Here is a 27,620-nt window from a genome sequence, read left to right on the forward strand (position 1 = left end):
CAGCACATTTAATTGCTGCTTGTAAATACATTTCATGTAAACGTAAGACACGAGAGAGAGAGAGAGAGAGAGATGGGGGGAGAGGAATTGAGACAAATGCAGGAGAAGAGGGCAGTAGCTGGGTCAGAGGTCAAAGTTCAGAGCTTTGCTTTCCGTCTCCTTGATTTGCACTAGTTTTTCATGTCAGCCTGCGAAGCCATTCTATTAAACTGAGGGCTCTATCTTACACCCGGCGCAAAGCGGCGCCAAGCGCAACGCAAGTGTCTTTGCTAGTTCCAGACAGACGCAGTAGTCATTTTCCCGTCCAGCGCCCAAGTTGTTTAAATAGCAAATGTACTTGCGCCCATCTGAGCGCCCATGGGCGGGTTGGTTTTAAAATGAGGTGTGGTCAGGCGCATTGTTGGCGCCCTAAATGCACTTGCGCCATGCGCCATAGACTGTGCGCTTAGATCGTTAAAATATAACCCTAAAAGTTCGTTATGATCAAATAAAAAAATAAAAAAAATAAAAAAATGGTGTACATCCTTGTGCAGAAATAAAATTAAACTGTTATTTATTTACATAATGTTCGTATGAGACAGAGAGACATGTACGCTGTTGAGTAGACAAGTGAAAAGGATGGAGAGAGAGAGAGAGAGAGAGAGAAAGAGAGATAGACTGGTCTTCCCTGCAGCAGATTACTGATCTACTACATCTACTAATTACTCATTTCCATCAGTAAACAATAATGGATAAAGATAATGCCTTTTTAAAAATAGAACAGAATTATTAATAAGCTGTAAGAAAATTGAGTTTGAAAGGGAGAGTGTGAGAGGTCAGCGATAGATGAGTATGTGTGTGTGTGCGTGTGGGTGTGATGTTGCAATAGACATTTTAAGTACAGCAGAACTGTAATTGTTATTTCTCAGGTTTATTGTCTTGTAATCACATGATGGGCTATAATGGAACACACAGTGCATGAAGTTCTCATCGGCAGCGACGCTCACATATCGAATGAAAACACTGAAAACATTCCGCTAGTTCAGTTGCGGTCGTCTCTGAACATCGGGCCGCACCCTGTTTGTACACAAATACAGTATTACTTTGCGCTTTTCCCCGAAGGGCCATTTCATACCAAGCGATCCCTCCCTGGGTGATGCGGCAGCCATATTGACCAGGACCTTCGCCGCTGCGGGTCTTTATATACAGGGATTCACAGGGAGGGGCGTGGCCTCGACGCCATGGCAATCGCCCTCCCCTTGACGTGAGAAACGATTTCCTTTCTCCCCCTCTATCTGATATTCCTGATTGCACACTTTGTTTTTCTTTGTTTGGGGGGGGGGGGGGGGGGGGGCAGCTGGGACTGGTCCATAGATCAGAGAGGGGGCTGGGGTTGCCCTTATGACTGCAGGAATTCGGATACCCTGTGGTCGTCATGCAATAACTGATATCTCCTGCTTTAATCATCTATGTCCTCATTTGCATAAATGCCGTACAACCTTGTAATCCCAAATAGCAGCAAATAAATAGAGCGAGACCTACGGCGAAATATTTATGTCAAGTGTCCAGAGTTCTGCATAAAAGATTCGTCGACAAAGCATTTTTTGTGTCCCGGAAATAAATAAAAAAACTTCACAGATCAGCAGAACCAGTAGTCAAATATCATGAAGAATGTCTTTTGACACAGCTAAAATATAATGCAAGTTCCTTCTGCTCTCCAGCTGTGAGCTGTGTACTGTATATGTGTTCGTGGGTGTATATGTGTGTATTGTGTTTGTGCTTGTGTGTGTGGGTTGTGTGTGCTTGGTGTTGTGTGTGTTGTGTGTGTTGGTTTGTGCTGTATGTGGTGTGTTGTCTGTGCGTATGTGGGGGGGTTGTTCTGTTGACTGTTGTGTGTGTGTGTGTGTGTGTGAGAGAGAGAGAGGAGAGAATATTATTAATTGCACTTGTAGATGGACTTGTCCATCGGCCAGATTCCAGCAGGTTTTTGGCATATTCTGGTGTCGTACACATCCACGTTGGAACGATAATGCTAAAAACGTTGAACGAGTTTCTGGAAATGCGTAACTCACTTTTTTCTTCTTTTTTTTTTTTCCCCAATTCATAAGAAGCCATAACATAAAATGTACAGTAATGGGGGAAAAAAACAAGACATTTCAAAGATATGCGCCAGGGAATTGTTTTTTAAGCAGACTGCAATTTGGCCGCATGGCAGAGAGTGGCCATAAAGTACAGTGTCAAGGCTCTCTCCCAACACGCCGTAAAATAAGACTCGAGACTGGGGAAAAAAACCAAAAAAAAAAAAAAAACCCGCACAGGACCCTTTCTGTATTTACAGGTGTGTGTGGCGTTAACAGTTCCAGCACTCCCACATTAGTGACCTACTTGCGGTTCACCTGGCAGGTACGTCACAGTCATCCTGTGCAGCAGTTCCCTGTCCTCCAACCTGACCGCATGACCGTCGCTTGACTGCGGCTCGGTCATTGGATGGCAAGGTTGGGGTTGAGCCAGGGGGTGTGGCTGGGGTGGCGTGGGGAGTAGAGGGTGGGGGGTGGGGGAGTGCGGTGGGACAGGGGTTTGGTGGGGATGGTGGTGGGGGTCTCCTGGGGTGAGAGTGAAATGGAATGGCACCACAGGACAACTCACTTCACAAAGCTCTACAGCAAACTTCACCAGGGAGGGAAACCGTCGCCAAGGGAACGGTCACCGAGGAAACCATCACCGGGGAAAAACCGTCAACCGGGGGATACCTTCACCATGGGAAACCTTCACCGGGGGACCAGGGGGCGGGGGGGGGACCTTCACCTCAGGTTTTTTTTGGGGGCGAAGGAGGGGCGGGACAGAGGGCCGGCGCCTCAGAAGAACTTGTCGTCGATGCGGAAGTGGGGCCGCGTGACGTCGTCGGGGTTGATGAAGACGGAGATGGACTTCCCCGGGTTCTCCGTCACCAGCTGCTGCAGCTTCTTGGCCAGGCGGTCGTCGGGCTGCTGGTCGCCGGGGTCGGACTGCGGCGACGGCAGGCTGGCCGCGCTCCCGTGCCGCTGCAGGTCCAGCGTCAGCCGGTTGGCGGCCTTGGCGTGCTCGATGGCGGTGCGCAGGTGCTCGGCCGGGTCCTGGCGCACCGAGGACAGCCTGCGGGCGTGCAGCATGGCCGTCTCCTCCGACAGGTGCTCCAGCATGTTGCACTGCGGGATGAAGTAGTTGGGGCACATCTTGTTGACCAGGCAGTGCTGCAGGTCGTCGACGAGGCCCAGCAGGAAGTGGGCGGAGAAGTCGTCCTGGGACAGGTAGTTGGCGGGAAGCCTGTCGCAGGCCCAGAGCATGACGCTGCGCAGGTGGTAGGGGCTGATGGCCTTGGGCCGGGACAGCAGTTTGATGATGAGGGCCTTGCACGCCTGGTAGGCCTGCATCAGGCTGCTGGAGATGCACTTCTTCAGCTGCACCTCGCTGCGGGCGAACGACAGCCGCCACTCGTTCTCCTTGCGGCCGCTGCAGGAGCAGGCGGGGAGCAGGTAGAAGCCGCTGATCACCTCCTCCTCCGTGATCTTGCCGTCCCAGAAGTGGTTCTCCATCAGCCAGCTCTGGGCCACGGCCGGCCAGCCCTTGAAGGACACCACGGGCACGATGTCGTAGAGCATGCGGCTGCTGCCCACGCCGAGGATGACGGAGATGACGGTGCCGTTCTTCTCCACCTTCTCCACCTTGGGCATGCCCCGCTGCGGCTTCTTCTGCACCTCCGCCAGCACCATGCCGATGGACTCGTGGAACCAGTCGGCCACCAGCGTCGGGGAGAAGAAGTAGTTGGTGGCGCCGTTGATGTGGTCCACGACAGTGCAGCAGTCCTTCCACTTGTTGATGGTGCCCTCGTCGAAGAGGCGCAGGCTGAGCCAGGAGTGGCACAGGGCCGAGTGGCGCATGTCCAGCGTCACCGGCTGGTTCCGGTCGTGCAGCTTCAGGGCCGGCACCAGCAGGGTGAAGTCCAGGTCGAAGTCCGTCCCCCGCGCGTAGACGTTCAGCTCGTCCAGGTCCATGTCCACCACGCCCTCCCGCACCCCGCCCGACAGCAGGAGGTACTCGTTGGCTACGGGGAGCTTCTGGTCCAACTTCTGCACCAATCCTGAGGGCCCAGAATGAAACAGGAAGTGCTTATTCACAACAAACAGGGAATGCTTATGGATAGCAGACAGATGACAGGAAGTTTACTCATGAAAGACAGAAAGGACAGGAAGTTTACTCATGACAGACAGAGAGGACTGGAAGTTTACTATGATAGACAGTAAGGACAGGAAGTTCAGTGATGATAGACAGAGAGGACAGGAAGTTAACTAGTGACAGATAGAGAAGACCGTACATTTACTAACGAAGAACAGAATGAACAGTAAGAGCTTCTTCAAAACAAAGAAGACAGTTATAGTTTAGTCATAATTAACAGAAATGAGACGCTACAAAGTGGGCGGAGCCTTTGCCGCTGTGTCATCATTCACACACACCGAGAAGTCGCCAACGGCATTACTGACTGTTGCGAACCCGATTCTGCGTGCGCAAAATCGGGATCAGCGAATTTGGAGAGAAACACTGCCCTCTGTCCCCAGGTGCCCCCTTCCTCGCACTTCCTGTCACGTGACCCGGGCGCCGCGTTTCGGACGCGTCGACCTTCGCCGGGCGGCAGAGGTCCCGCGCTGGCGTCTGTTTCGGCGGATCAATGATGCGGTCTGAAAGGGGACACCGCTGCCGGGAAAAGGCATGGAGCCGGCCCGGAGCGGGGGGGGGGTACCACACCCCCCATACCAACCCCCCCACCAGCCGTTGCACACTGAATGACTCCCGCACCCGCGATATGAGCCTGCGTCTGCATCTGGCATCTGAATAATTCATCCATTCAGCTGGAGATGTGACTGGAGCAAATGGTATGATTTTCTTTTCTTTGGGGGAGGGGGGTGGGGGGGTTGTACATCAGTGCGGGGATTTAACTGGGATTCAAGCCCAAAACCATCCAGAGTCCAGAGTCTATGGACTGGTTCCACGACAGCTGACTTCTTCTGAGAGTGGTTCCAAAAAGCTGCTCCGTGTCTCCATAGAGGAACCCTGTATCTAAGTTCAAAGGATCTTTCTCAGGCAAAATGGTTCAGCCTGGGAGCTTTCACACTTTTAACACCTGCACCACAGAGGGTTACATTTAGAATTTTAAAAAAAAGGTTCCTCTATGGAGACAAGCCAAAGAACCCTATTAGAACCCTGTCAGAACCCAGGGCTGTGCTCTGGTCCTGTCTGCTGCTGGGACAGACACTGTAGGGGCAAGGGCACTTGTGACAGCCCTGTGATGTCCCTCACAACTGCACACAAATGCGTTTGCCCCACTCTCGTACTGCCCCCCTGTGGACAACTGTGTGTAATGAACCACGTATTCAACATAATAAACCAATATAATAAACCAATAATAACTTGTCAGTGCTGTGCTGTCTGTGGTAATACAGATAGACAGGCTAACAGTGTGCTAATAATATTTACCCATTATTACATATTTATGAATAGGCAGTATATTTATATACTACATATATAGATAAACTAACCACATGTATACACCGCTGAAAATATACTATACTACTGTAAATACACACCCCACTCCTCATGCTTCACAAATTTGCACACATACGCAAATGTGCTTTCATACAATGCTGTACGCACACACACACACCACAGTGTGCATACATACACGCGTCTGTACATTGACAAACTCCTGTTCGTCCACACAGCAAAGGCTTGAAAACGCATTGCACAAGCACACTGCACACTCATTTATAATGGGTTAGGGCCATAACTTTTTTTTTTTTTAAACCCCCTAGTTCAGTCCTCTGACACCGAAAGGTCGATACAGTGCTCTCTGAAACTGTTTGTTAAGCAATCAACACATTGCACTGCTTTAATGGTCTCAATTCATCATTCAATTACCACAGGGATGTGCAGTCTTATCCAAGAGGTTTGGGCTGGTACAGGAACAAGCATTTGCTCTGGCGGAACACTACGACACCTGACTCAACTAACGATGTAACTAACCACGGCCTTCAATCAACAATGTGATTGGCTGACTCGGGTGTACACAGTTGCCTAGTGTGCCTGCAATGGCTCAATTTTGGCTAAGACTGGGCATCCCTGGTTTACAGGCTTGTACTCTTGCACCAACAAGCTCTTTAGCGGGTCCTTTTATGTAATTGGTTGCGTTCTTTTGGCTGCTTTCCAATGCCGATTGCAGTCAGGCTGCCAACAGTGACACCTTGAGGAGACGGACTGAATTACAGACTAAATGTTTCCCAGGCCACATGTTCACGAAAAACCTATGACCTTAACAATGGCACATGAATGTACACCCCTGTAATTATATGCCTGTGCACTCTCCTACACATGCATGTACCCTGTAAAACCACATGCTTGTAAAAAGCTAGAATGCACAAATTAGTTATACATCAGTATATTCATACACAGCAATGCAAGCACCCCTACACAGATATATACACCTGTGCAGCACTCAGACAGCAGTAGACTCAAATACCCCTGTACACAGGTTGTGACACAGCACGCTGATACATCTAAACAGCCTCTAAGCCTTAGGAGCTTCCTTGACACAGTCGTCCTCTGCCAAGATGCCGACGCACAGAACGGTGAAATATCTGGCATTGTCCTGAGACACTGTGGCTTGGCTGCAGGTCCGGGGAGCCCATTCTCTCCAATGCTAATGGGAGATCCAGAGGCCCGCGACGCACCGGCCCCACCCATCCGAAGGCCCGGCAGCACACACAACTGCCATTAGGCGGTGATAAGGGAGACAGGGTCTATTAGTGTGTGTGTGTGTGTGTGTGTGTGTGTGTGTATGATGCTGTGCGTGTATATGTGTGTGTGTGTATGAGACTGTGTGTATGTGTGTGTGTGAGACTGTGCGTGTGTGTGTGTGTGTGCGTGTGTGTGTCAAGAACACACACTGGATAATCCAGGCAGTCAATAATAACCTGATTCACATGTCTCGCAGTGTGCACTTATACCATTCCTTTCAGTGAGAGCGGAGTCGTTTTTTTTTTTTTTCCTGGGCGTGACTTGATATGACATCATTTTAAAAATATTAATATGGAGTTGATATGGATAATTCACTGTTAATTGTTACATATACGTATTTCATTGCATTTTTCTATTGTATTACATATTCTTATTTTTATTTTATTTCCTTTTTTTGCGGGGCGGGGGGGGGGGGGGCGCGGAGCATTGCACAGTGTTAGCCGAACAGACGATTTTCAGCAGTTTTCCCTGGGCATTGTATGAGTCGAGCAAACAGAGCAGCAAACCGCATGACGTGCAAGCAGCAGAAAAACATACGACAAACAACGAGCGTTAAAGCAAGGAGCAAGCAGTCCAAAATAACCTTGTTTGTTGTTTAAGGAAAAACAGCATTCACAAAATAAACAAGTAATAGGCAGATTAACTAGAATTAATAGACAAAGCACACTGAAACAAAATGACATAAAGCATCGGCATGGTACATCACTGTCAACAATAGGGTTAGAGACTTATTATAAAGCATTAGCAAGGTACAGTACTCGCAACAATAGAGTAAGAGACGCACCATGACATCCTAACAATGAAAACAGACAGGCCAGACAGAGACGGACTGGGCAGGTGTAGAGATATGCGAGGTATGAGGACAGAAATGGAGGTTTATAATCCAGGGTTTAAGTCTGCTTAAGTGTAATAGGAGCTAATTCAGTGTCTAGGAGTCTCCCACTGAACAGGTTCTGTTTTGTGATATTGCACTGCGGTTCGAATTTTAATGAGACTTAAAACACCGTGAACAATTAGTGTTTTCTTTCAACTGTCATCATAAGAAAATTGTTATGACGATATAATAAAATAATTCTGATGACAAATAAACAAGGTTTGGGAATAAGTGCCAATAAAGCACTTATTTTGAAATTGAAACTGGTGGGGGGGGGGGGGGTCAAAAGCAGTCAGAACACAGAACGCACAGCACCCCAAAATCAGCACCCCAAAATCAATGTGAGTGTGAGGACAAGCCCCTTTTCTGCAACCTTGTCCACTGGTCTGAGTGAGTGAGGGACAGTGTGTGCCAGCCTCATTTGCATACATCAACACAACTGTCCAATCAGCATTCGGTCTCCTTCCAGAATGATTCTTCTGGCAGCATGAGGACAGACACCCACAATTCTCTGCCCACACATGCCCCTCCCTTCCCCCCAAAAACTCTCAGATAGTTCCTGCAGCACCCATCTTTTCACTCGGTGGAATGCGCCACGCCCCCCCTTTTCGGAGGGGTGGATGTGAATCTGTCTCCTCTCACAAAGCCCTCTCTCATTCTTCTGCTCTCCTGCACTTCCACAGTGGGGGTCCTCACCCCGCCCCTCAGGCTGTGTCCGCCCAAAACAATGAGTGACTAACAGCCGGACTGAGGATTGGCAATAGCTCTCTCTCTCTCTCTCTCTCTCTCTCTCTCCCTCTCTCCCTCCCTCCCACTTTCCTTTCCCCTCCCTCTTTTTCCACTTTAGGCCATGTGTACTCTAGAAAAAGCAGGGATAAATGTCAGCTATTTTAACTTTTTTTTTCAAAATCAAAACAAGAGAAACTAGTATCCAGTATCAGCAGAGGAAACAGAACCGGGGGCTGTAGAGTGACAGAAGTTCTGGCATCACAGGCCATTGTCTCTGTGTACCTTCATTTGCATAGTAACCATAAAATGGTAAACAGCAAACAGTTCCCATTTCACATAGTGCATTCTGATGGCTTTCACACTTTGATGCTTGGATATGAATAACAAACACACACACACACGCGCGCACACGCACACACACACAAGTCAAAGTTTCACACTCTGAATGTTGGCAAACAATTGTGAAAGAAGATAGTTACCCCTCCAGCTTGGCTCAGTGACACAGTGAATTTATGCCCTGGGTTTGCACCTCTTGGCCGATTATCCTCTGAAAGGTTTTTATAAAAATGTGTTCCTGCTGTGTTCAAGCCAACATTAAACCAAAGCCAAATTCATATAAACAAATTCCTAACTGAACATTCTAATGCTGATGTCACAATCACTGCTGGCAACTGAATGCAAGTGAGTTCTAGAACACTGACTTAGAATTCAGAGAAGAATAAAAAAAGCGTTCAAAACAACCTGCTCTTCAAAGGGTTTTAATATCACTTCCCATCAGTTTAGTGGTCAGGGGCACCACCCAGATGCATTGAAAAAGAGATTAAACAGGGAAGTTACCATCAACAAATTAGTGCAAACTGTCCAGTGCATCCTCCAGTGTGGTTTAAAATGTGACATTATGAGAAATCTCATTGCAAATTTGGCTGTTACTTGACAACCACAGGTGCTAGCATATTTGTAGTAGTACTTGAGGTTTAAGAAGTTGCAGCCTTTCTAACCAATGTAACATTTTTACATTTTAAACCAGCCAGGAGGCGACATTGGAAAGTTTGTCACTCATTCATACTGGTAGTGTTTTCGTTCCTCTTGAGTCTGTGTGTGTGTGTGTGTGTGTGTGTGTGTGTGTGCGTGTCTGTGTGTATGTGCGTGTGTGTGTGTATGCGTGTGTGTGTGTGTGTGTGTGTGTGTGTGTGTGTGTGTGTGTGTGTGTGTGTCTGTGTGTATGTGCGTGTGTGTGTGTGCATGTATGGGTGTGTGTGTGTGTGTGTGTAGACAGACAGGCTATAGCAGGGAGTATGCCACACCACTACAGCCGTGGAGCTAAAAGATGCTGTGCGCATGCAGCCTTAGACAGGCCTGCTTCTGCAGTTTGTGATCCCAGCCCCTTCTCCTCTCAGCCCACAGTGAGCCAGCTAACCCTCCTCACTCCTGAGACTGCCTGTGGCCTTCCTCAGGAGCACATGCTATTCTCTTGATGCATTTCTCTCTTGTCACAATTCATTTACTGCGATTACAGCATGCACTGCAACGGGGCTCTACACAATGCCCAAAAGGGCAGCTTGTTTGACCAAAAAAAAAAAAACAACAGGCAAACATGCAATGCATGTATTTGTATTGATCCTCTGCTCTGGGGTAAACAGAAGCTCTGAAGATGATGCCGTGTTGACTTTAAGCTCACTGCATCCATTTCACAGATGCTAAGATGGACAGGGACCCTGATGCCTCTTCTAAACTCCTTCCTGATTTTATTGTGGTCTAAGATTACCATTAATTTTTTTAATCTGCTAATTATATTATATATCTTATTATGCAATCTTAGTTTATTAATACACACATGGCGTTATATAGTGCTGTCTGTATTAGTCAGTGTAACCAAAAGTGTAACTACTGTATGTTACTTTACATCGCCTGTTTCTCTGCACTGTATGTGGTTTTGATAAGCACAGACCCACTTAAAATGCAAGCTCATCCTAAATGTCATTTTCATTATTTGCGGTATAACAGGTATTACGGCAATATGCTGTTGCTGTTTTTTTAATCTGTGAATAAATGTTTACGTAAATAAATGTCTTAATAGCCTGTCACGCTCTGTGCGCCGAATCGCAGAGTCGTAGTTCATTTTCGCCCCCATGAGTGGCCAAGCACCCGCAGAACCGGGAGCAAACGTAAATTCGGACACGCGCGTAGCCGACTACACACGCATCTGAGCAGTTCGGATGGGGTTCTGTTGGCGCTCGAAGGTCAAGCCCGAACTGACACGAGCAGCCACTTACACATGCAGTTGACTTACTGAGTGACAGCGACAACAACGTCAATTAAAGCCCAGGAATACGTAAACCCGAATCAAGCTCGGTGAAAGAGATGGATAACGAACAACTTCTGGCTAATAATAAAGCCCATCTGTGCGATTTAAAGGGGCGATTCATCTTGCTCCTTTGTTCGAAAAATAAAAAAAGAATAAATTAATTAATAAAACGACAAAACCCAGTAATAACCCGAAGCAAACGTAACGTATTTATGAATGAAAGTCAATCTCTAAATCTATATTAAAAATATTTCTTACCAAGCATAGAAAAGATGAAGTCTTTCGCGGTGTGAATCTCCAAGGCTCTCTGGTCGTCATATTCACGTTGATCGTGCCTGCTGAATTCCTGGATCAGCTTGTTCAACTCTTCAATCCTTGCACCAGACCTGAAATCGAGTTCAGGGTAGCCGGGGATAATTTTGTTGTTGTTATTCGGGTTGTTGGGCGTTGCAGTCGGGCTGTTCCCAACGCTGTTCACGGATCCAGCCCGGCTGGCTTGAACAGGGGCCGCCATCTTCGCAAGGAAAAGCAACGCGTGTGTCCCCCCCTCCGTCCTCCTTTTTCCAATTCACAAGGCGGAAGCGTTTCAGCTTTTTCCCTTCAGAAATCAGATTGCACTCGCGTCGATCGGTGATGTCACCTCGGTAATTGCGTTCACTCCACTGACCAACATTGAAAGTCTTCGGGTGATTATTAATGTTTTTAGTGGAGTAAAATGTGGTTGTAAAAATTACCGCTTCTCTTGAAACAGTCTAGCGGACCATATTTCGAAATCGATAATCAACAAGCTGCTAGTCTGAACGTCTGGTCAGATAGGCTTAGAAGGCGCTCTAGGATACAGACCTATATCTCCGCATCATGGAGACGGTACATCGATCTGGGAAGTGCAGAATGTAACCATGATACAGAATAAAAAAGGATTATCTTGCTGAGTCTATATTAGCATTAGCAACAAGTAATCTACCACCACGTTTAATCCACAACAATTGAAAAAAAATGTTATTAGTCAGCAGCCTAATAACCATGTTTTTTCGCCGAACGAAGATTATAATAGTCAACTACTGTATGTATATCCCGTCTTTCAACGGATATCAATTTGTTTTAAAATCCTGCACAACAGTTTATAAATATTAGCTAACGTTATAATGCAGCCAAACGGGGTCAGTACCATGGACAGAGCAAACAGGGCGACAGAGCTGTAATCATCTTAAAAGTAAAATACTTGAAGGTGGAACGAACGCTGTTAATAAATAAAAATAAATAAATAAAAAAAACCCACTGTCTGACCATAGCAGCCGAGTGACCCTGCCCTGAGCGATGTGTTCTGTTCTTGTCACCTCATGGGGTCTCCCTAAGACTTTCCTGACTGCAGTATTTTTTGGGGAAAACGTCTTTCACTTTCGCTGAGTTATGTTAGCTAAATACGGTGATACCTTCCGCACTATTAAATAGGCCTACAGTTTATTTAAACAGCCTGTTTAGGCCATAAATAAGGCCCAAACGCGAGTCTGTTAATTATAGAAAAGGCTAACCATACAAAATAAATACAAATTTTAACGGCGCTAAAATGATACTAAACGATCGAAGTCTGCCCAGCTAAATCTAAGCAATAAACCATGAACCACACAGAATTAGCTAAATTAGGAACTCCTCGATTCTGTAACTTTGATAACACACTGTTAGTCCCTTTCTTTTCCACAAGAGGTCGCAGTATGTTTAACCGACATTACGATATTCCCGTTTATGTTGATTCCTGTGACCCGGTAGGGGATGATAGAGGAGGGTCGTTAAGGTCAGTGGAAACAGTCTCTGTTGGAAACATGGCGTGGAGGGGCTGTTTTCTTAGGTGGACTAAAGGCGACATGTTGATCTCCACTACAAGAGGAAACCGGTAAGATGTGGACATTTGTTTACTTATTTACATTTCACTTCAGATGTATGGGGAGGGTGGACTGCGGTGAAGATTTGAAGGATTTGTCAGGCAGATAAACTGTGTCCTCGGACTTGCTAGCTAGGTAACATAATTTAGGTGATTTACAACTATAGCATTACCCAGTGGCGGAATTAAATCTTATTTAATTATTTGTTTTACAGATTATTTGTGTTAGCTATAGTAGTTAGCCATGCGAAGCCGATAACTTGTAAACAATGTAGTTTACCAAAATTCACTCATAATTATAGTCAGTTGTTGCGACTACCGACTTACAACACCAGCAACTTAGCTAGCTAACTAGCTACTTTTTGCCACGGTTATTTGGAAAAATGTGACGTTACGTTGTGCAGTCTTGAGGAGCAGCTTAAAACTGTCAGTCGCATTGAGGGAGTTACAAAAGGGGGGCGTTCCCTACATTAAGGACAGCAGTACTACTTGTTAGTTCAATAACATAGCGTGGTTCCCCAAGAAATACTTATAAAGTAGCTTCACCTTCTAGCAGAACAAGAAACCCATCACTTCCTGTGATTTAGTTTGCCTTTAAGGATTCATTTTTTTCATCCATGACCCAGCGAAGGATTAGTGACAGGTGTCAGCGTCGTAACGCCTCTCTCCCACAGGTCTCCGTTCTACTGCGAGCAGACACGCGGCTTCCGGAAAGCTCCTAAAAAGACAGAGGCCAAGAAGGAGGATGTCGAGGATGCTAGGCTAAAGCAATCCGAGCTCATTGAGGGGGGAACCTCTAAGAAGGGGATGGAGCCTCCCGTTTTACCCAGTCCACCCAGGTCCTTCGGAAGGCTGGTGAAGCCCCTGGTGTTCACATTGGGGGTAGGCCCCTCCCCGATGCTTTGAAACTGTGCTGCCATAGACTCTACAGACCAAGGCACACTGTCAGCTCCATATTCTTAACGTGGGAAATTGTGTCTCTCTTCTGTTTAGACTGATACGTTCCAATTTAACAAAGCTTATGAATATGAATTAAGGTGTGGGACCAATAATATTTCCAATGACATTGCATGAGTTCCTTTATTTTGACTGTCTCTTCATGAATGGGCATGAACTGTTATATAGTATTGGAAACTCTAGTCTTGAACCTCTCAGACTAGAGAAGTGGAGTGGACAGAAAGAGTACAAAAGTTGACTATCTGGGTACTGTAGAAAATCTATGGCAGCTCTGTAACTCCTGGTGGTTTGTTAGGGCTTTGACTTCTGTTGGTCACTAAGTGCTGGGACCCCTGTTGTTTCAGTCACTGGTGGGAATAAATTTGATCTGTCAGCCCTGTGACTCCTGTTGACTCTTCAGCTCTGTGGCTCCTGTTCCTCAGTGAGAGCTCTGTGACTCCTCTTGCTCAGTCAGTGCTCTGTGACTCCTCTTGTTCACATCAGTGCTCTGTGACTCCTCTTGTTCACATCAGTGCTCTGTGACTCCTCTTGCTCAGTCAGTGCTCTGTGACTCCTCTTGCTCAGTCAGTGCTCTGTGACTCCCGCGCAGGTGGACTAACTCCATGTCAGTTTACAGGCTGCTCTTTTGGCACGGCGGCGATCTGGCAGTACGAGTCTGTGAAGTCGCGCGTGCAGAGCTACGTGGACGAGGCCCGCGCCGAGTGGCTGGAGAAACTGCGCCCGCAGAAACAAGATGGCGCCCAAAATCAGGTAGAGTGCAGTAAGAGAAAGGGGGGATTGGGGGGGGGGGGGGGGTAATTTCAGGGAATGGGAGAGGAGAAAGAGAGCAGGGCAGGGGTGCCTGTAAGATGGAGGGAGTGCAGAGAGAGAAGTGTTCTGCACACGCATCCCTGCCTTGCTGTACGGGAAGTGAAAGCTGTGTAGCTGCACCCCGTGGTGCGCAGGAAGTGAAACCCGGTGTCTTGTTTTGGCAGAACGAGGACGACACCGCGCACTGGCACCGCTGGTGGAGCCGGCTGTCAGACTTCCAAAAGCAGGCGATCGTCGTTCTGTTTCAGGTGAACCAGTGGTGGGAAAATCTGACTCAGGGCCAACGGACAGTCTCAGGTGGGCCGGCAAAGCTGGGTGGAGCTGAGGGGGTGAGGGGCAAGGGTCAGAGGTCAAGGGTCAGGAGTACTTGTTGAATGGTGAAATTCTGACGTTGAGCTCCACCCATCTTCCCTTCCTTCTGCCCCTCCCCCACAGGGATCATTGCGGTGAATGTCCTGGTGTTCTGCTGCTGGAGAATTCCCCCCCTGCAGCGAACTATGGTCAAGTACTTCACTTCAGACCCGGCCTCCAGTGAGTGAGTCTGTCTGTCTGTCTGCCTGCCTGTCTGTCTGCCTGTCTGCCTGCCTGCCTGTCTGTCTGCCTGTCTGCCTGTCTGTCTGTCTGTCTGCCTGTCTGCCTGTCTGTCTGTCTGCCTGCCTGCCTGTCTGCCTGTCTGTCTGTCTGTCTGCCTGTCTGCCTGCCTGCCTGCCTGCCTGTCTCTCTGCCTGCCTGCCTGTCTGCCTGCCTGCCTGCCTACCTGCCTAGCTGTCTGCCTGTCTGTCTGTCTGTCTGTCTGCCTGGCCTGCATATCTGTCTGTCCGTCACTCTCGTTCAGCTCCTTTGTGTGTGAGGGCTGTTTTATACCGCTGCGTATTAGTTTGCGTGATTTGCGTTGTGTGTGACACTCGCGAACGAGCAGAGCATTCATACTTGTACAGCATGTTGTACACGTGCGGGTTATTGTTTAAAATTCCTGAACCGTACGAGTGACGTTTGGCGGTAGCCAACCACTCATCCGTACGGCGTACGCGGGCACTGGTTGCTAACTACGCGCTTTCAAATTCTTGGGGAGGTACCCGGCATCAACGTGGACATGGTCTGCAACCTCCGCACTCCGCACGCAGACCCATTTTTACTCCGCAGAAGTATCAAACAGCCCCGTTTCAGTGTTTTTTCTCCCCACAGGGGATTGTTTTTTTGTACGTTGATTACTTCCTTTTCGGAGTTCATACTTGCCTTTGTGTTTGCTCTGTATGGTGTGTTTGTGACAGTGTCTCTGTAAAAAGTGCCTGACAGGCTGAATTGAATTCACGGTATGAACGGTAGCTGATGAGGGTATTAGTGTTGACTGTACCACTGAAAGTCGACTAGACTCCCCGCATTGACTGAAATGTGGAGTATTAACTTTCTTCTTTTTAAATAAAAAAAAATACAATGGTATATGACGCCACAGTACACCACCAAACTTCATAGGCCATGTGAAATATGGGAGTCGACCTGGGTATTAGTGTTGAGTGTACTGTTGGGAGTAGTCTTGGGTGTCGGTGCAGACTGTAGTGTTGGGTGTTGACTTGGGTATCTGCGTTGAGCATACTGTTGGAAATTGGCCGGATATTGGTGTTTACAGTGATCGTGTTTGACTTACATGTGCTACTGTCCTCCGTCCTCTAGAGGCACCGTGCCTTCCCATGATCCTCTCCACTTTCAGCCACTACTCCTTCCTCCACATGGCGGCCAACATGTATGTGCTGTGGAGCTTCTCCTCCAGCATTGTGTCTCTGCTCGGCCCGGAGCAGTTCATGGCCGCCTACCTGTCTGCAGGTACCGGCCACTTCCTGTTACAGCGATGACGACATCCTGTACAGTTTAGAGTGTGCTCTTTCTGCATGATAATTACATTAGAGTAATTAGGCACAATGTTTTTAATACATATATGTATATATATTTATAACTGGCAGTGCTTAGGTTTGCCAGTGTGATTGTTTATCATGAAGTTATCATTCTTTTCTCTCTCTTTTTCTCTCGCTCTCTCTCTCTATACACACACACACACACACACACACACACACACACACGTCATTGCTGAGTGGCTGAACTAGTGTTTCACGAGTTTCTCAGCATTTGGCCCAGCCCCTGTTTTGATGGATTGCGTTGTTGAGTCAGCCTGTGGTGATTGACAGGGTGACCTCGGTGGTGTGGGCGGGGCCGGAGCCTCACCTGTGGGTTTGTGTTGATGCTCAGGTGTGGTTTCCACGCTCGTCAGCTACGCGGCGAAGACGGGCTCCGGACGCTTCGGCCCTTCCCTCGGGGCGGTGAGTCTCCTCGTCCGAAACTCCGAGTCTTTTCAGGCACTGACGTCACTTCCTCCTCCTGACCTCACTTCCTGTCCTTTCCAGTCCGGTGCAATAATGGCAGTTCTGGCCGCTGTCTGTACGAAGATGCCCGAGGCCAAGCTGGGCATCATCTTCCTGCCCATGTTCACCTTCAGTGCAGGCAACGTGAGTGGCTTTTAATGACCCTGTTCCTTAACACAGCAGGGACACTCAAATCTAGCCCCCCAGGCTCGTGGCACTGCGCTATTCTTCTCTGCCTGAGAGTTCGTTGAGTTGCCAATGCCACCGATTTGCCAGAGAGTTAACTTGCCTGGTGTCCCAGGATTAAAACAGCCCTGATTAGACTGGAGCAATGAAAGTCAGCAGTGCTGCCGGCCCCAAGGGGCAGATTTGAGTATCCCTGCAGTATGAACCGTCCTCGAGTACTGCCTGCTGGTCAGAAGCACTGCTGATCATGAGTGCAGTTTGCAGGTCATAGGCACGCTTCGCTGCTCTTCACTGGTCATAAGCGCTGCTGATCGTAACTTTGCAGATCATGGATACTGGCCCTTGGCTGATTAGAAGAACTCTTTTGCTGTGCTTGTGTGCGTGCGTGTGCATATTTGTGTATGTGTATGCGCGGCTTTGTGAGCTGTCGTACAGGTGTGTCTATCTGCATTAAGTATGTGCAGTCTCTCTGCAGTTGGTTTGATCCCTGCCTTTACTGTGCTACTCTCTCTAGGCTTTAAAAGCTATTGTTGCTATGGATACAGCTGGCGTGGTTTTGGGATGGAGGATTTTTGACCACGCTGCTCATCTGGGAGGAGCCCTCTTTGGAGTGTGAGTGTCCAATCTCAACCACCTTCATTGTGCCCAAGGGCGGGAAACTGGTCTCCCAGAGCCAAAATGGCTTCCTATTAACCGAAAATTCCCAAGGCTGGCTGCTCATTTAGGCTTTCAGGTTTGGCCTCAGATGGGATACAGTGTAACTCTAATTGCGTGTCCTTGTCTGAGAATGTGTCTGTCTGTCTGTAATGTACTAGTACCTGTCTGCCTGGGTGAGTGTCTGCATTAGATTTGTCAGACATGTTGGGGCCTCTTTGCGAGTGAGTCCCGCTTGCCTCCCTTCCTGTTTCCTCTCTGCAGGTGGTACATTGCGTACGGTCATAAGCTGATCTGGAAGAACCGCGAACCTCTGGTGAAGATGTGGCACGACCTGCGGACCAATGGCCCAGGCGGGGGCGGGGCTGGGGCTGTATAGGTCCCTGGGGGCGGAGCCAGGGGCTGAAGCTTGTGCGGACCTGTGGGTCCTCGGGCGGACAATTTCCTGCGTGGAGATTGGACGGGACACTGACGAGGGTCAAGCATGCCCACGATACAAGAAGTCTGTTGCCGCCAACGGCTAGAAGATATGCAATGCTGGAATTTGGGATTTTAAGTGACCCCCCCTTCCCCCCCCCGTCATGTATACACATCAGCCCAATATGGGGGCGATTGAAACCCCTTTGACTGAGACGCCCCCCCCCCACCCCCCGTCAGAGGACTGGATGGAGGGGTGGGTGCATTTCTATGGTTTTTAATGTAACAGAACTGCCGCCGGTGTCATTTTGTCTGTAAAGTGATGGGGTTCTCCCCGCTATGTATCTGAATGAGAAGGAGTTCCGGTTTGGGACATAAGGCCAGTCAGGATGGGACGGGGACGGGGGGGTAATGACAAATAAAAACCTCAGGAAGTGCAGAGTGGATCTTTCATCGGCACACCTACAACCACAACATACCTACATATTAACGTGTACAATTCAACACCAACACTCCTACAAAACAACGCCTACGTAGCAACACCAGCACACCTACATGTGAACAGCAACTCCACCAATAAAGGCCCAGGGTGAGCAAGAATACCTCAATCCAGATTATCTGGGAGTTGTTAGGTAAAGTTTTGTAGTGATGATTTGTTCAAATGTCTTGTTGTTGACAACACTCGAGGACACACACAAGGATTCAGAAACAAGGATAAACCACTAAGCTGTTGCACTAAACGTATGAGGTAGAAAATAATTTTATTTTACAGAAATAGCTTTTCAGAAAAATGGTGTCTTGGAAAAATACAGTACTCCCTCGGAAATAATACTCGCATCAATCTACGATAATTGACAGTAGTTTTCTGCAAAAAAACAAAAATACTTCTGAGCTGTATGTGAAATCGTTTTTTAAAATGCTAATGCACTTCCTATTCTGGTAATGCTTCATTCATTGACTTCATTGACTACACATTTACATTAAGAAATACTGACAATATCAACAATGCTTCAACGCTCATTTTGACATCTCCGGTTGAACAGTGTTTGTTAACATCTGTAGATCGAATTAACATTTGATCTGCAGTCAAACAGCAAGTCTGACCTGAACCACGCTGCTAACTGCTGGACAGTAAATCCGTCATTATTCAAAGAGTTTGTTCACACAACTGAGCAGCACCTCTGAGTTTCGGCTAGGTTTCTGTAAAATGGAGTTCATTAGTTCCCAGGTAAACCTTAGTGAAGGTGAACTGTGGTCCAGGTTAGCTTAGTTCTAGATGAGTTGTAGTCCAGGTAATTTTTTGACCTTGTGTTCTGTTCTGCATGAGTTCTAGTCGAGATAAGTTTTGGACCTTGTGTTCTGTTCTAGACTAATTATAGTCCAGGTAAGTTTTGGCCCTGGTGTGTTCTGCTCCAGATGAGTTTTAGTCCCGGTAATGTTTGGACCTTGTGTTCTGCTCTTGATGGGTTCTCGTCCCGGTAAAGTTCTGGTCCAGATGACGTCTGATCTAGGTGAGCTGTGGTCCAGGTGAGCGTGCGGGCTTTTGCTCTCAGCGTGGGAAGATCCACTCCTCTTCATCGTTTCCTCCCTCCCTCCCTCCCTCCCTCCCTCAGACCGGGTCTGGAAGCAGAACCAGGACCGGCTGGCACAGCTCGTGGATCTCCTCCTCCGGCAGGACTCTCAGCCTGGTGTTGGCCTCCCTGCGGAGCTGCAGAGAACAGAGTCACCTCACACGCCTCCCGCCCAGCCGATCCTGCCAAACGCGCTCGCTTCACACCTCACCTCGGTCACATAGCATTCCCCTTCGTCACCCTCTTGGCTGAACATCCAGACTCGGGTGTGTATGGGCGTGGAACTCACCAGTGCATCTGGCAGGGGTTCCCGGGGCCAGCAGGTATTCAGGAGGGCGGGGTAGCACCTCGTCACAGACCAAAATGCCGCGAGGCCCACACCTGCGACAATCACCACGGCGACGCACGCCACGGTGGGCTTCAGCCAGCCGCGGGCAGATTCCGGAGACACTGCAAGCGAAGGGTCATTGAGAACACGGGGACCAATCGGAACGCAGCGGTTGCCTAACCATGGCAACGACAACACGAACCTCCAGTGAAATCATTGCAAGGAGGCAAGGAGGCAACTAAGCAATCAATCCGAGACACTCGGCAAGAGATTGTGAGATTGTGTCAAGAAGACGAGAGCCCAGCAGCCAATCGGAAAGCACAGAACATAACACCTGACCAACCACGGCAAGGAGAACGCACTTACCGACCAGCCGTGAGCACTAGCGCGAGAGTGAGAGTGAGAGAGAGAGAGAGAGAGAGAGAGAGAAAGGCAGAGAGAGAGAGAGAGAGAGAGAGAGGCAGAGAGAGAAAGGCAGAGAGAGAGAGAGAGAGAGGCAGAGAGAGAGAGAGAGAGAGAGAGGCAGAGAGAGAGAGAGAGAGAGAGAGAGAGAGAGAGAGAGAGAGAGAGAGGCAGAGAGGATAATGTTCCACAGGCGGAGGGAGGCCGTCTCTTTCGGCGCGGCGCTCACCAGCGATGCTGAAGCACTGCGGCTCTGTACTGGCGCTTCTTCTGTCGTGCACCACGGTCTGCGCGCTCAGGCAGTACGTGGCCCCCTCCTCCAGGCCCCCCAGGTGGAAGGGATTCCTCTCCACCATGATGTGCTGGATGGAGGCCTGCAGGAGACAGAGCCCACATCAGCCAGGCTGAGCCCAGGGGGCTGGGAGACAGCCTCGACCCTCACCTCCTCCTCCAGACCCTCACCTCCTGCTCCAGCCCTCACCTCCTGCTCCAGCTCTCACCACCTCTTGCTCCAGCTCTCACCTCCGCCTGCTCCAGCCCCTCACCCCCTACTCCAGACCTCACCTCCTCCTGCTCCAGCCCCTCGCCCCCTACTCCAGACCTCACCTCCTCCTGCTCCAGCCCCTCGCCCCCTACTCCAGACCTCACCTCCTCCTCCTCCAGACCCTCATCTCCTCCTGCTCCAGACCCTCGCCCCCTACTCCAGCCTTCACCTCCCTCTCGTCCAGACCTCTCACCTCCTTCTCCAGGCCCTCCCTCCAGTGCTTCAGGGTCACGTCCACCATCTCGGTGAGGTCCGCAAACACCACGTGGATGGAGTCCCCGGAGACAGCGGCTTTCATTTTGGGCGCCGTCAGGTTGGCTGTTCACGGGCGGAGAGAAACTGGAGTCATGTGATCCGCAGACACGCACGCACACACACACATACAGAAGAGACATCCCATGATCCCTCACTCTCTCTGCGGTTGAACGGCGTTCCGAGCCTGGTCCAGTCTGAGACGCGGCCGCCGCACTCGGCCCTCACGCGGACGTTGTAGTCGGAGTCGGAGCCGAAGCCGACCGTCAGGTCGCAGGCGGCGCCGTCAACGTTCCGACAGTAGGGGGCGTCCTCCCAGCTCCCGTTCTTAATGAAGAGTTCAAAATACCTGCGGTGAGAGAAATCGCGCTGAAAATCCACACCCAACAATGCAACTCAACTGCTCGGCATTTCATACGCGAACCTATACCGCACACAGGGAGCTGCTCTGAACTGAAGCTAAATCTATACGTGGCCTACGTGACATCCATACATAATGAGACACAGATTCCTGTAAGGCACACACACACACACACACCAGACTCACCCCTGGTACTGTACTGAGTAGCTGACAGGGTGGCAGGGGACCTGCAGGGGGCGCCATTTCAGCAAGTGCCTCATGTTGGTTGATTCTATGAAGACTCCTTGTGGTGAGGGTAACTTCCCGGTGTCTGTGTTTTACATAAAAATGGACATGTGAGCATATACACCCAGGCCCCCCCTCCCCACCCCCCACCCCCCGGCAAAATCTGTCTAACTGAGAGCATCTGGGTCGTTTTGTTTGTACAGATACAAAAAGCAAGCAGCTGCATGTATGCAGTAGGTACCCTCACATATGTCATGCTGACATCTCCCACCAGCCCTCCTCCACCATACACATGCGCACACACACACACACACACACACAAACACACGCATGCACACACACACACACACACACCCCTCCCACCCTCTCTCCTGATTGTCGTTTCTCGTTACCCTCGTACGCCCCTGGTATGCGCCCCAGGTGTGAAACCTTGACAAGCCGCTGATTTATCATCCCCGTCTTTCATATTCCCGGAGAGGAAAATTCCAGAATGCGCGGCAAACCGCATCCTTCTCGAGGCGCGCGCAGGGGGCCATGTCCGGCCACGGCCCAAACGCGGTTCTGAGAGGGGCGCGGACGCCGCGTCCGAACACAGGGTTCATTTTTAACAGCTTTTTTTTTTTTTTAACAGCTGTCGCCAGTGCCGTCTTTCGATTCGTTTGAATTAATCCTGCTTGTTGCGCGCGTAAGAGCTCATCTCGGAGAAACCGAGGACATGTTTTTCTAGATCACATTTTTGGCGTGCTAACTGCTCGCCCTCCGGCCATGATGTTGAACTGCCACTGACTTCTGCTTTCTAACCCTCACGCTCGGTACAGGGCACACTGTGGCCGAGGCACAACACAATGGAGGTTAACGAAAAAATGAAGCAGCACATGAAAATGTGCATTTTTAGTCATTTGTGTGTGAGATGTACTATACCGGTGTATGTCAGTGCATGTGTATGTGTGTATATATGTGTGTGTGTGTGTGTATATGTGTGTGTGAGGGTGCTTGTGTGTGTGCTTGTGTGTGTGTGGTTGCTTGTGTGTGTGTATGTATATGTCTGTGTGTATATGTGTGTGTGTGTGTGTTGGTGTGTGGCAGTTGGGTATGGTACAGTACCTGTCTCTGTAGCAGGGATGAGGCGTAGGAGCAGAGGCAGTAGAAGCATCAGGGCAGATGGTTCCCCATTTTTAGGCATACCCTGCTCGCCCCCCCCCCCCCACCCCACCCCAGTCCTTGGTTCTTCTGTTCTTCTGTTCCTGCAGCCCCTCCCTGCCCCTGGAGAGGGGCACTTTTCCACCCTGTCAGACCAGGGTGAGCACTGTGGAAGGGCTGCTTCCCGCGGGAACCCTGATCAATATGACGTACCCCCTGTCCATTCCCCTCAGCCCTCCAGACAAATGCAGACAGGCTGATATAGAAATAGACTCGGTCGAAATAGATGACAGACAAATGCGAAAAAAATCCACACGCCGCCAAAAATCCTTCTCGCCACTAAATAAACAAACAAGTCCTCAGGTTCGGTGCTGGTGGACCGTGTGTGTGAGAGCGTGAGTGAGCCGCGCTGTCTCTGAGTGTGTGTGAGAGCGTGAGTGAGCAGCGCCGTCTCTGAGTGTGTGTGAGAGCGTGAGTGAGCCGCGCTGTCTCTGAGTGTGTGTGAGAGCGTGAGTGAGCAGCGCCGTTTCTGAGTGTGTGTGAGAGCGTGAGTGAGCCGCGCTGTCTCTGAGTGTGTGTGAGCGTGAGTGAGCAGCGTTGTCTCTGGGTGTGTGTGAGATGCGTGCCGTGGCAGGTGTGTGTCTGAGTGATCGAGTGGTTATGTGGTTTCACTTCACAGTGACTCCACGGTGACGCGTCAGTCCTGTCATGGAAGTTAGACCTGTTCTACCGGCTCCCATTTTCGCATCATCATCATCACCCTGCTTTTCCTATGTCAATCCTTTGTATCTTTGGCTTATTCTGACAGGTTATAAACACACACATACATACATATATACACACACACACATATACTGTATATATATAATTTTAATACATTCAAATATTAGACTTAGTTCTAAAAATTCATAAATTGCGGTTTAACCCAAAACAAAAAATTGTTGTGCTAACCCTAAAGTTAGCAACTGGATATAGCTCAAATCCTGCCTTAAACAAACAAAAAATAAATATGTACCATATACCTAACACTAACCTCAGCCATTAATGTAATAATAATTATAATTTTTTAATAATTTTTTAATTTTAATTTTTTTATTTAATTAATTATAAAGTTTTTTTTTTTGTTATTGATTTCTCTCTCTTAGAGTGGGCTATACTGCTTGGCTGCTGGCCATACACCCAATATAACAGTCATTTAGCCTCATGGTGGTACAGTAACAGTTGTTAATTGTATTACACATTCAGCTAAAGGGCTAGTCCTTGCTGTAATGACACACTTATTCTGACACTGGCAATAATTCATGCATTAAATTGGGTTATCATAATTTACATAAATTTTAGTAAGTCAGCAAAAGAACATTTTGCGCAAAATACAAATAAATGCTTTTGGAAATCTACAGAACAATGAAATTTGTCTTACTTTTACGGACACAATTTGCAATTAGGATGTGCAGGGTGCACATGTGAGCGTTTTGCCATTATAGCCTTCTTCAAGAAAGCGTGAGACTTCTCCATATCTGATACCCTTGAGCGAATTCTCTAACGCGTCCGCAGTTGTTTATTTTCTGACAGACACAATGGGGATCATCAGCCCTCGTTTCCAGCCGTCAGTGAAGTAAACTACGCTCAGAATGAGTCATAGCATTAGCTGAGTTTTCTGGCTGCCCTGGAGGGATCTCGCTGAGGACACCGTCTGGACCATAGCTTTTCCAGACTAGAGCCATGCAGTCTCTCCTTTACCTCCCGATTAGTAATAAGGTACATCCAAGGGCCTTAAATGAGCTGCAACTGTCTCCCCGTCTCTTTTGTTTTCTCTCTCTTTCTTGCTCTCTCCCATGCTCTCTCTTTCTCTCCTCTCTGTATTAATGTGACATTGGACTCTTGCCCAATCTCTGAATTGTTGTGACAGAGATTACTCTTTGTTTCCCTGTGCGTGCGTGTGTGTGTGAGTGTGTGCATTCATGTGTGTGTGTGTATGTGTGCATTTGTGTGTGTGTGTTTGTGTGCGCATTCATGTGTGTGCGTGTGTGTACGTGTATGCATTCGTGTGTGTGTGTGTGTGTATGTGTGTGTGTGTTTGTGTGTGTGCGTGTATGCATTCACGTGTGTGTGTTTGTGTGTGTGTGTGTGCATGTCATGAGGGAGGGAAGTGCACTCACTGGATTAGCTACAGTGAGGAAGATCCTATGTGACACTGAACACGTAACAGATAAGAGGCACAGAGAAGGTTCCAGATTCCTGCTCTTCCAAGAATCCCTGTGAGGGGGCACACGGACTCACAAACAAGAGTGAAAACATAAAACCGTAAAAACCATGGATGCTTCACGTCCAGGCGGAAATCCCGTGGCGCGCTGGGGCAGGGCTTCACAAAGCCCGAAGCGGTATCGTTTGGGGCCCCTCCCCTCATCTCCTCTGACCTTAGCACCCCATTGCCGCTCATGTGTCCGGAGCAAACGAGGGACCGATCTACCGTCGCTGTACCGCCCAGCAGAACATCCAGCGCACGACGCGATTGGCTGTTCTCTCTCAACTGCGGCAAAACCTTTTCACCTTTTTAAAAAAAAAAAAATACGACCACTTTTTGGCCTGCTGCCGCAAGTTCTTCACAGCTGCGTGCGTTTTGTTTGTCGTGTATTCATTTCCGCATGCGAATTGAGTCCGTTAGACAGACAAAGGAGGAAAAACGGTGGTGTGGACACAGTCAATAATGAGAGCACACTCCAACACCCCACCAAAGTCAACTAACAGTGAACAGTAAAACCAAAACCTGGCTCAGTAAGGTTGATGCATCGCCAGGGGCTTAAATGAAGTCTCACTGAAGCTATTTCCGCCTTTGAAATAAAATGCTTAGGGATTAACGCCATTTGACGCAGAATGAAATGTCCATGTTCCTGCTGTGGGGCTTAGGGGCAGACAGTTTTCATCTGCCTGTCTGTAGATTTACTGAACCAGGAAATCAGGGGCGGCAGTGTAGTGTAATGGGTAAGGGACTGGTCTTGTAAACCTAAAGGTCACCCGCTGTACCTGCCAGAGGAGCGACACACTACCACCGAAAAAGGTGGGTGGCCCGCACCCTGAGACCCTCAACCACACCTGTGCCTGGGCCAGCAACAGATGTACAGCATGCCTGTCCCAAACCTAATCAGCATGTCTGTCTGTCTGTCTCTTACTGGGGGACGTATCAAAAAAGCAAGATATTTAGTAACCACTGGCCTGGAATGCTATGCTCATTCTAAATGCTTCTGCAGAAATATTCGAAACGTTTGTGTCTCTTCGCCGGGAGGGAAGGGGGGTGCTCTAGTGCACCCACTGGAATAACCAAGCAGCACATGATATGTTTAAGAATCTGAGTCACACCATGACACAATCACCCAGTCAGTAGCCACATTAACATTGTTCTGCAAGGGGACATTCAGCACAAGGTGTTTTACGTACTTTCCTTTGCATTCCAGAGGAAACTGCTTGCAATGCGTTTTTTTTTCCTTGAATGGAACCCTTCAGTCATGTTTGTATGTCTGTTTCCTGACAGAAAAGCAGGTCTGTCTGTCTGTCTCTAACGTACATGCTGTATGGCTGCCTGAATCTAATATGCTCTGTTCTTTCTCTCTTTCTCCCAACAGGTTCTATTCTATTCTTGTTGAAGGTCAAGAGAGTTGAAGGCCAGATAGTTTTGTGCTTGTTAAAGGTCAAGAGAGTTGAAGATCAGACTGTTCATTGACACTCAAAGCTGTACCAACCTCAGAGAGTGGGAGCATCACGTTTCTCTTATTAATAATAATAATAATAATAATAATAATAATAATAATAATAATAGTAATTTTTATAATCGTTACTTTGGCACTTGGCTTTGTTTTTATTGTACATAATTAATTATGAATTAATTGGTAAATGTATGTGTGTTAATACAGTAACAAATAAGTATACATGTGGTAATTCAGGTATGATTGCATGTATAAGCTTGGGATGGTATGGTACAGTAGATATTATTTCATGTATTTGTCTTAATAAACTTTTATATTGTTTGATACCACTTGATGTTTAAATTTTTTTTTAGATATTTTAGATGTATCGGCATGAAATATAAAAATGAATGACTGGTTTCATTTAAAATATCACATAAGTGCCATATAAACAGTAGTTGAAGCTTATTTTCATGTATTCATATACCAGCAGCCTGAAATTGTCCGGGAGAACTTATTGTATAACTTTTCCTGTGCTACCCTCTGTTGGAGAACCATATAACTGCATTCGAACAAAAACAAGAATGCACGGAACTTGCTTCTGTTTTTTTTTTGTCTGGGAAACCGAGGTAGCTATGCATACTTAAAATGCAAATACAATCTATACTTAAATACGTAAAAGCTTGCCCGCAGCACATGGCAAGCATACCAAGATTTAAAGTTGAATTTAAGGGTTAAGTTGTAGGCCTACATATCAAACGCCATTCTCTGATATAAATCCCGTACACGCCCACAGAGGAAAATAAGAAAACAAAAGACTAATTACACTTTTGATTTTTTTTAAAAGCCCTTCGATGACCAGGAGGCACGTCCCATAAACAGTAGGCTACATAGACCATGTTTGTTTGCTAATACCGTTTAGAAATCGGATCATCTTCTACACTATAATTAAAATGTGCTACAGATACTGAAAACGGTCAACGATATTCATTACATAGGCAAGTACTGCACCTTTAAGTGAACGGTGCAAAGAATGGCGAAGCGGTTGCTTCCATCGGCTTGCTTCACTATCTCGCGTCAGTCCCAGGGTGACGCGCTGCTTACCTAATTTTTACACGACGATGTTATAGAGAGGACCCGTCTGCATG

General features: G+C 48.1%; 3 protein-coding genes across 4 annotated transcripts; 1 reads left to right on the forward strand and 2 right to left on the reverse strand.

Annotated features, from left to right (window-relative positions):
- Positions 1-2,083: 2,083 nt before the first annotated feature.
- Positions 2,084-12,333, reverse strand: mb21d2 (Mab-21 domain containing 2). Its single transcript, XM_064341629.1, has 2 exons — positions 10,971-12,333; positions 2,084-4,096 (listed from the first exon to the last, which is right to left on the reverse strand). Exons 1-2 carry the CDS (start codon positions 11,224-11,226, stop codon positions 2,835-2,837), a joined length of 1,518 nt encoding a protein of 505 aa, XP_064197699.1. The 5' UTR covers positions 11,227-12,333; the 3' UTR covers positions 2,084-2,834.
- Positions 12,334-12,461: 128 nt separating this feature from the next.
- Positions 12,462-18,421, forward strand: parla (presenilin associated, rhomboid-like a). Its single transcript, XM_064341630.1, has 10 exons — positions 12,462-12,603; positions 13,266-13,473; positions 14,158-14,298; positions 14,523-14,655; positions 14,794-14,889; positions 16,030-16,179; positions 16,600-16,670; positions 16,755-16,856; positions 17,413-17,510; positions 17,817-18,421. The coding sequence occupies exons 1-10, from the start codon at positions 12,533-12,535 to the stop codon at positions 17,929-17,931; spliced, it is 1,185 nt and encodes a 394-aa protein (XP_064197700.1). The 5' UTR covers positions 12,462-12,532; the 3' UTR covers positions 17,932-18,421.
- A 290-nt stretch (positions 18,422-18,711) lies between these two features.
- crfb16 (cytokine receptor family member B16) lies at positions 18,712-27,581 on the reverse strand. 2 transcript variants are annotated; one of them, XM_064341644.1, is made up of 7 exons: positions 27,484-27,581; positions 21,614-21,737; positions 21,225-21,415; positions 21,008-21,132; positions 20,500-20,644; positions 19,830-19,990; positions 18,712-19,677 (listed from the first exon to the last, which is right to left on the reverse strand). In XM_064341644.1, exons 2-7 carry the CDS (start codon positions 21,685-21,687, stop codon positions 19,579-19,581), a joined length of 795 nt encoding a protein of 264 aa, XP_064197714.1. In that variant the 5' UTR covers positions 21,688-21,737; positions 27,484-27,581; the 3' UTR covers positions 18,712-19,578. The 2 variants fall into 2 exon arrangements, with proteins under 2 accessions (XP_064197714.1, XP_064197713.1); XM_064341643.1 differs by lacking the exon at positions 27,484-27,581 and adding an exon at positions 22,757-23,774.
- Between the last annotated feature and the right edge of the window lie 39 nt (positions 27,582-27,620).

This window comes from Anguilla rostrata, chromosome 6 (assembly GCF_018555375.3).
Source record: "Anguilla rostrata isolate EN2019 chromosome 6, ASM1855537v3, whole genome shotgun sequence".
Lineage (NCBI taxonomy): Eukaryota > Metazoa > Chordata > Actinopteri > Anguilliformes > Anguillidae > Anguilla > Anguilla rostrata.

Excerpts from the sequence above, each read along its gene's own strand:
- mb21d2 (XM_064341629.1), bottom strand. The coding sequence starts at position 11,226 with ATGGCGGCCCCTGTTCAAGCCAGCCGGGCTGGATCCGTGAACAGCGTT. Across the intron at positions 4,097-10,970 it reads CTTCATCTTTTCTATGCTTG|GATTGGTGCAGAAGTTGGAC; the intron begins GTAAGAAATATT and ends CTGGGCCCTCAG.
- crfb16 (XM_064341643.1), bottom strand. The coding sequence starts at position 22,835 with ATGCCTAAAAATGGGGAACCATCTGCCCTGATGCTTCTACTGCCTCTG. Across the intron at positions 21,416-21,613 it reads TACTCAGTACAGTACCAGGG|GTATTTTGAACTCTTCATTA; the intron begins GTGAGTCTGGTG and ends CTCTCACCGCAG. Across the intron at positions 20,645-21,007 it reads GGGAGGGCCTGGAGAAGGAG|GCCTCCATCCAGCACATCAT; the intron begins GTGAGAGGTCTG and ends TGTCTCCTGCAG.
- parla (XM_064341630.1), top strand. The coding sequence starts at position 12,533 with ATGGCGTGGAGGGGCTGTTTTCTTAGGTGGACTAAAGGCGACATGTTG. Across the intron at positions 13,474-14,157 it reads CCCTGGTGTTCACATTGGGG|TTTACAGGCTGCTCTTTTGG; the intron begins GTAGGCCCCTCC and ends ACTCCATGTCAG. Across the intron at positions 16,671-16,754 it reads TCGGCCCTTCCCTCGGGGCG|TCCGGTGCAATAATGGCAGT; the intron begins GTGAGTCTCCTC and ends TGTCCTTTCCAG.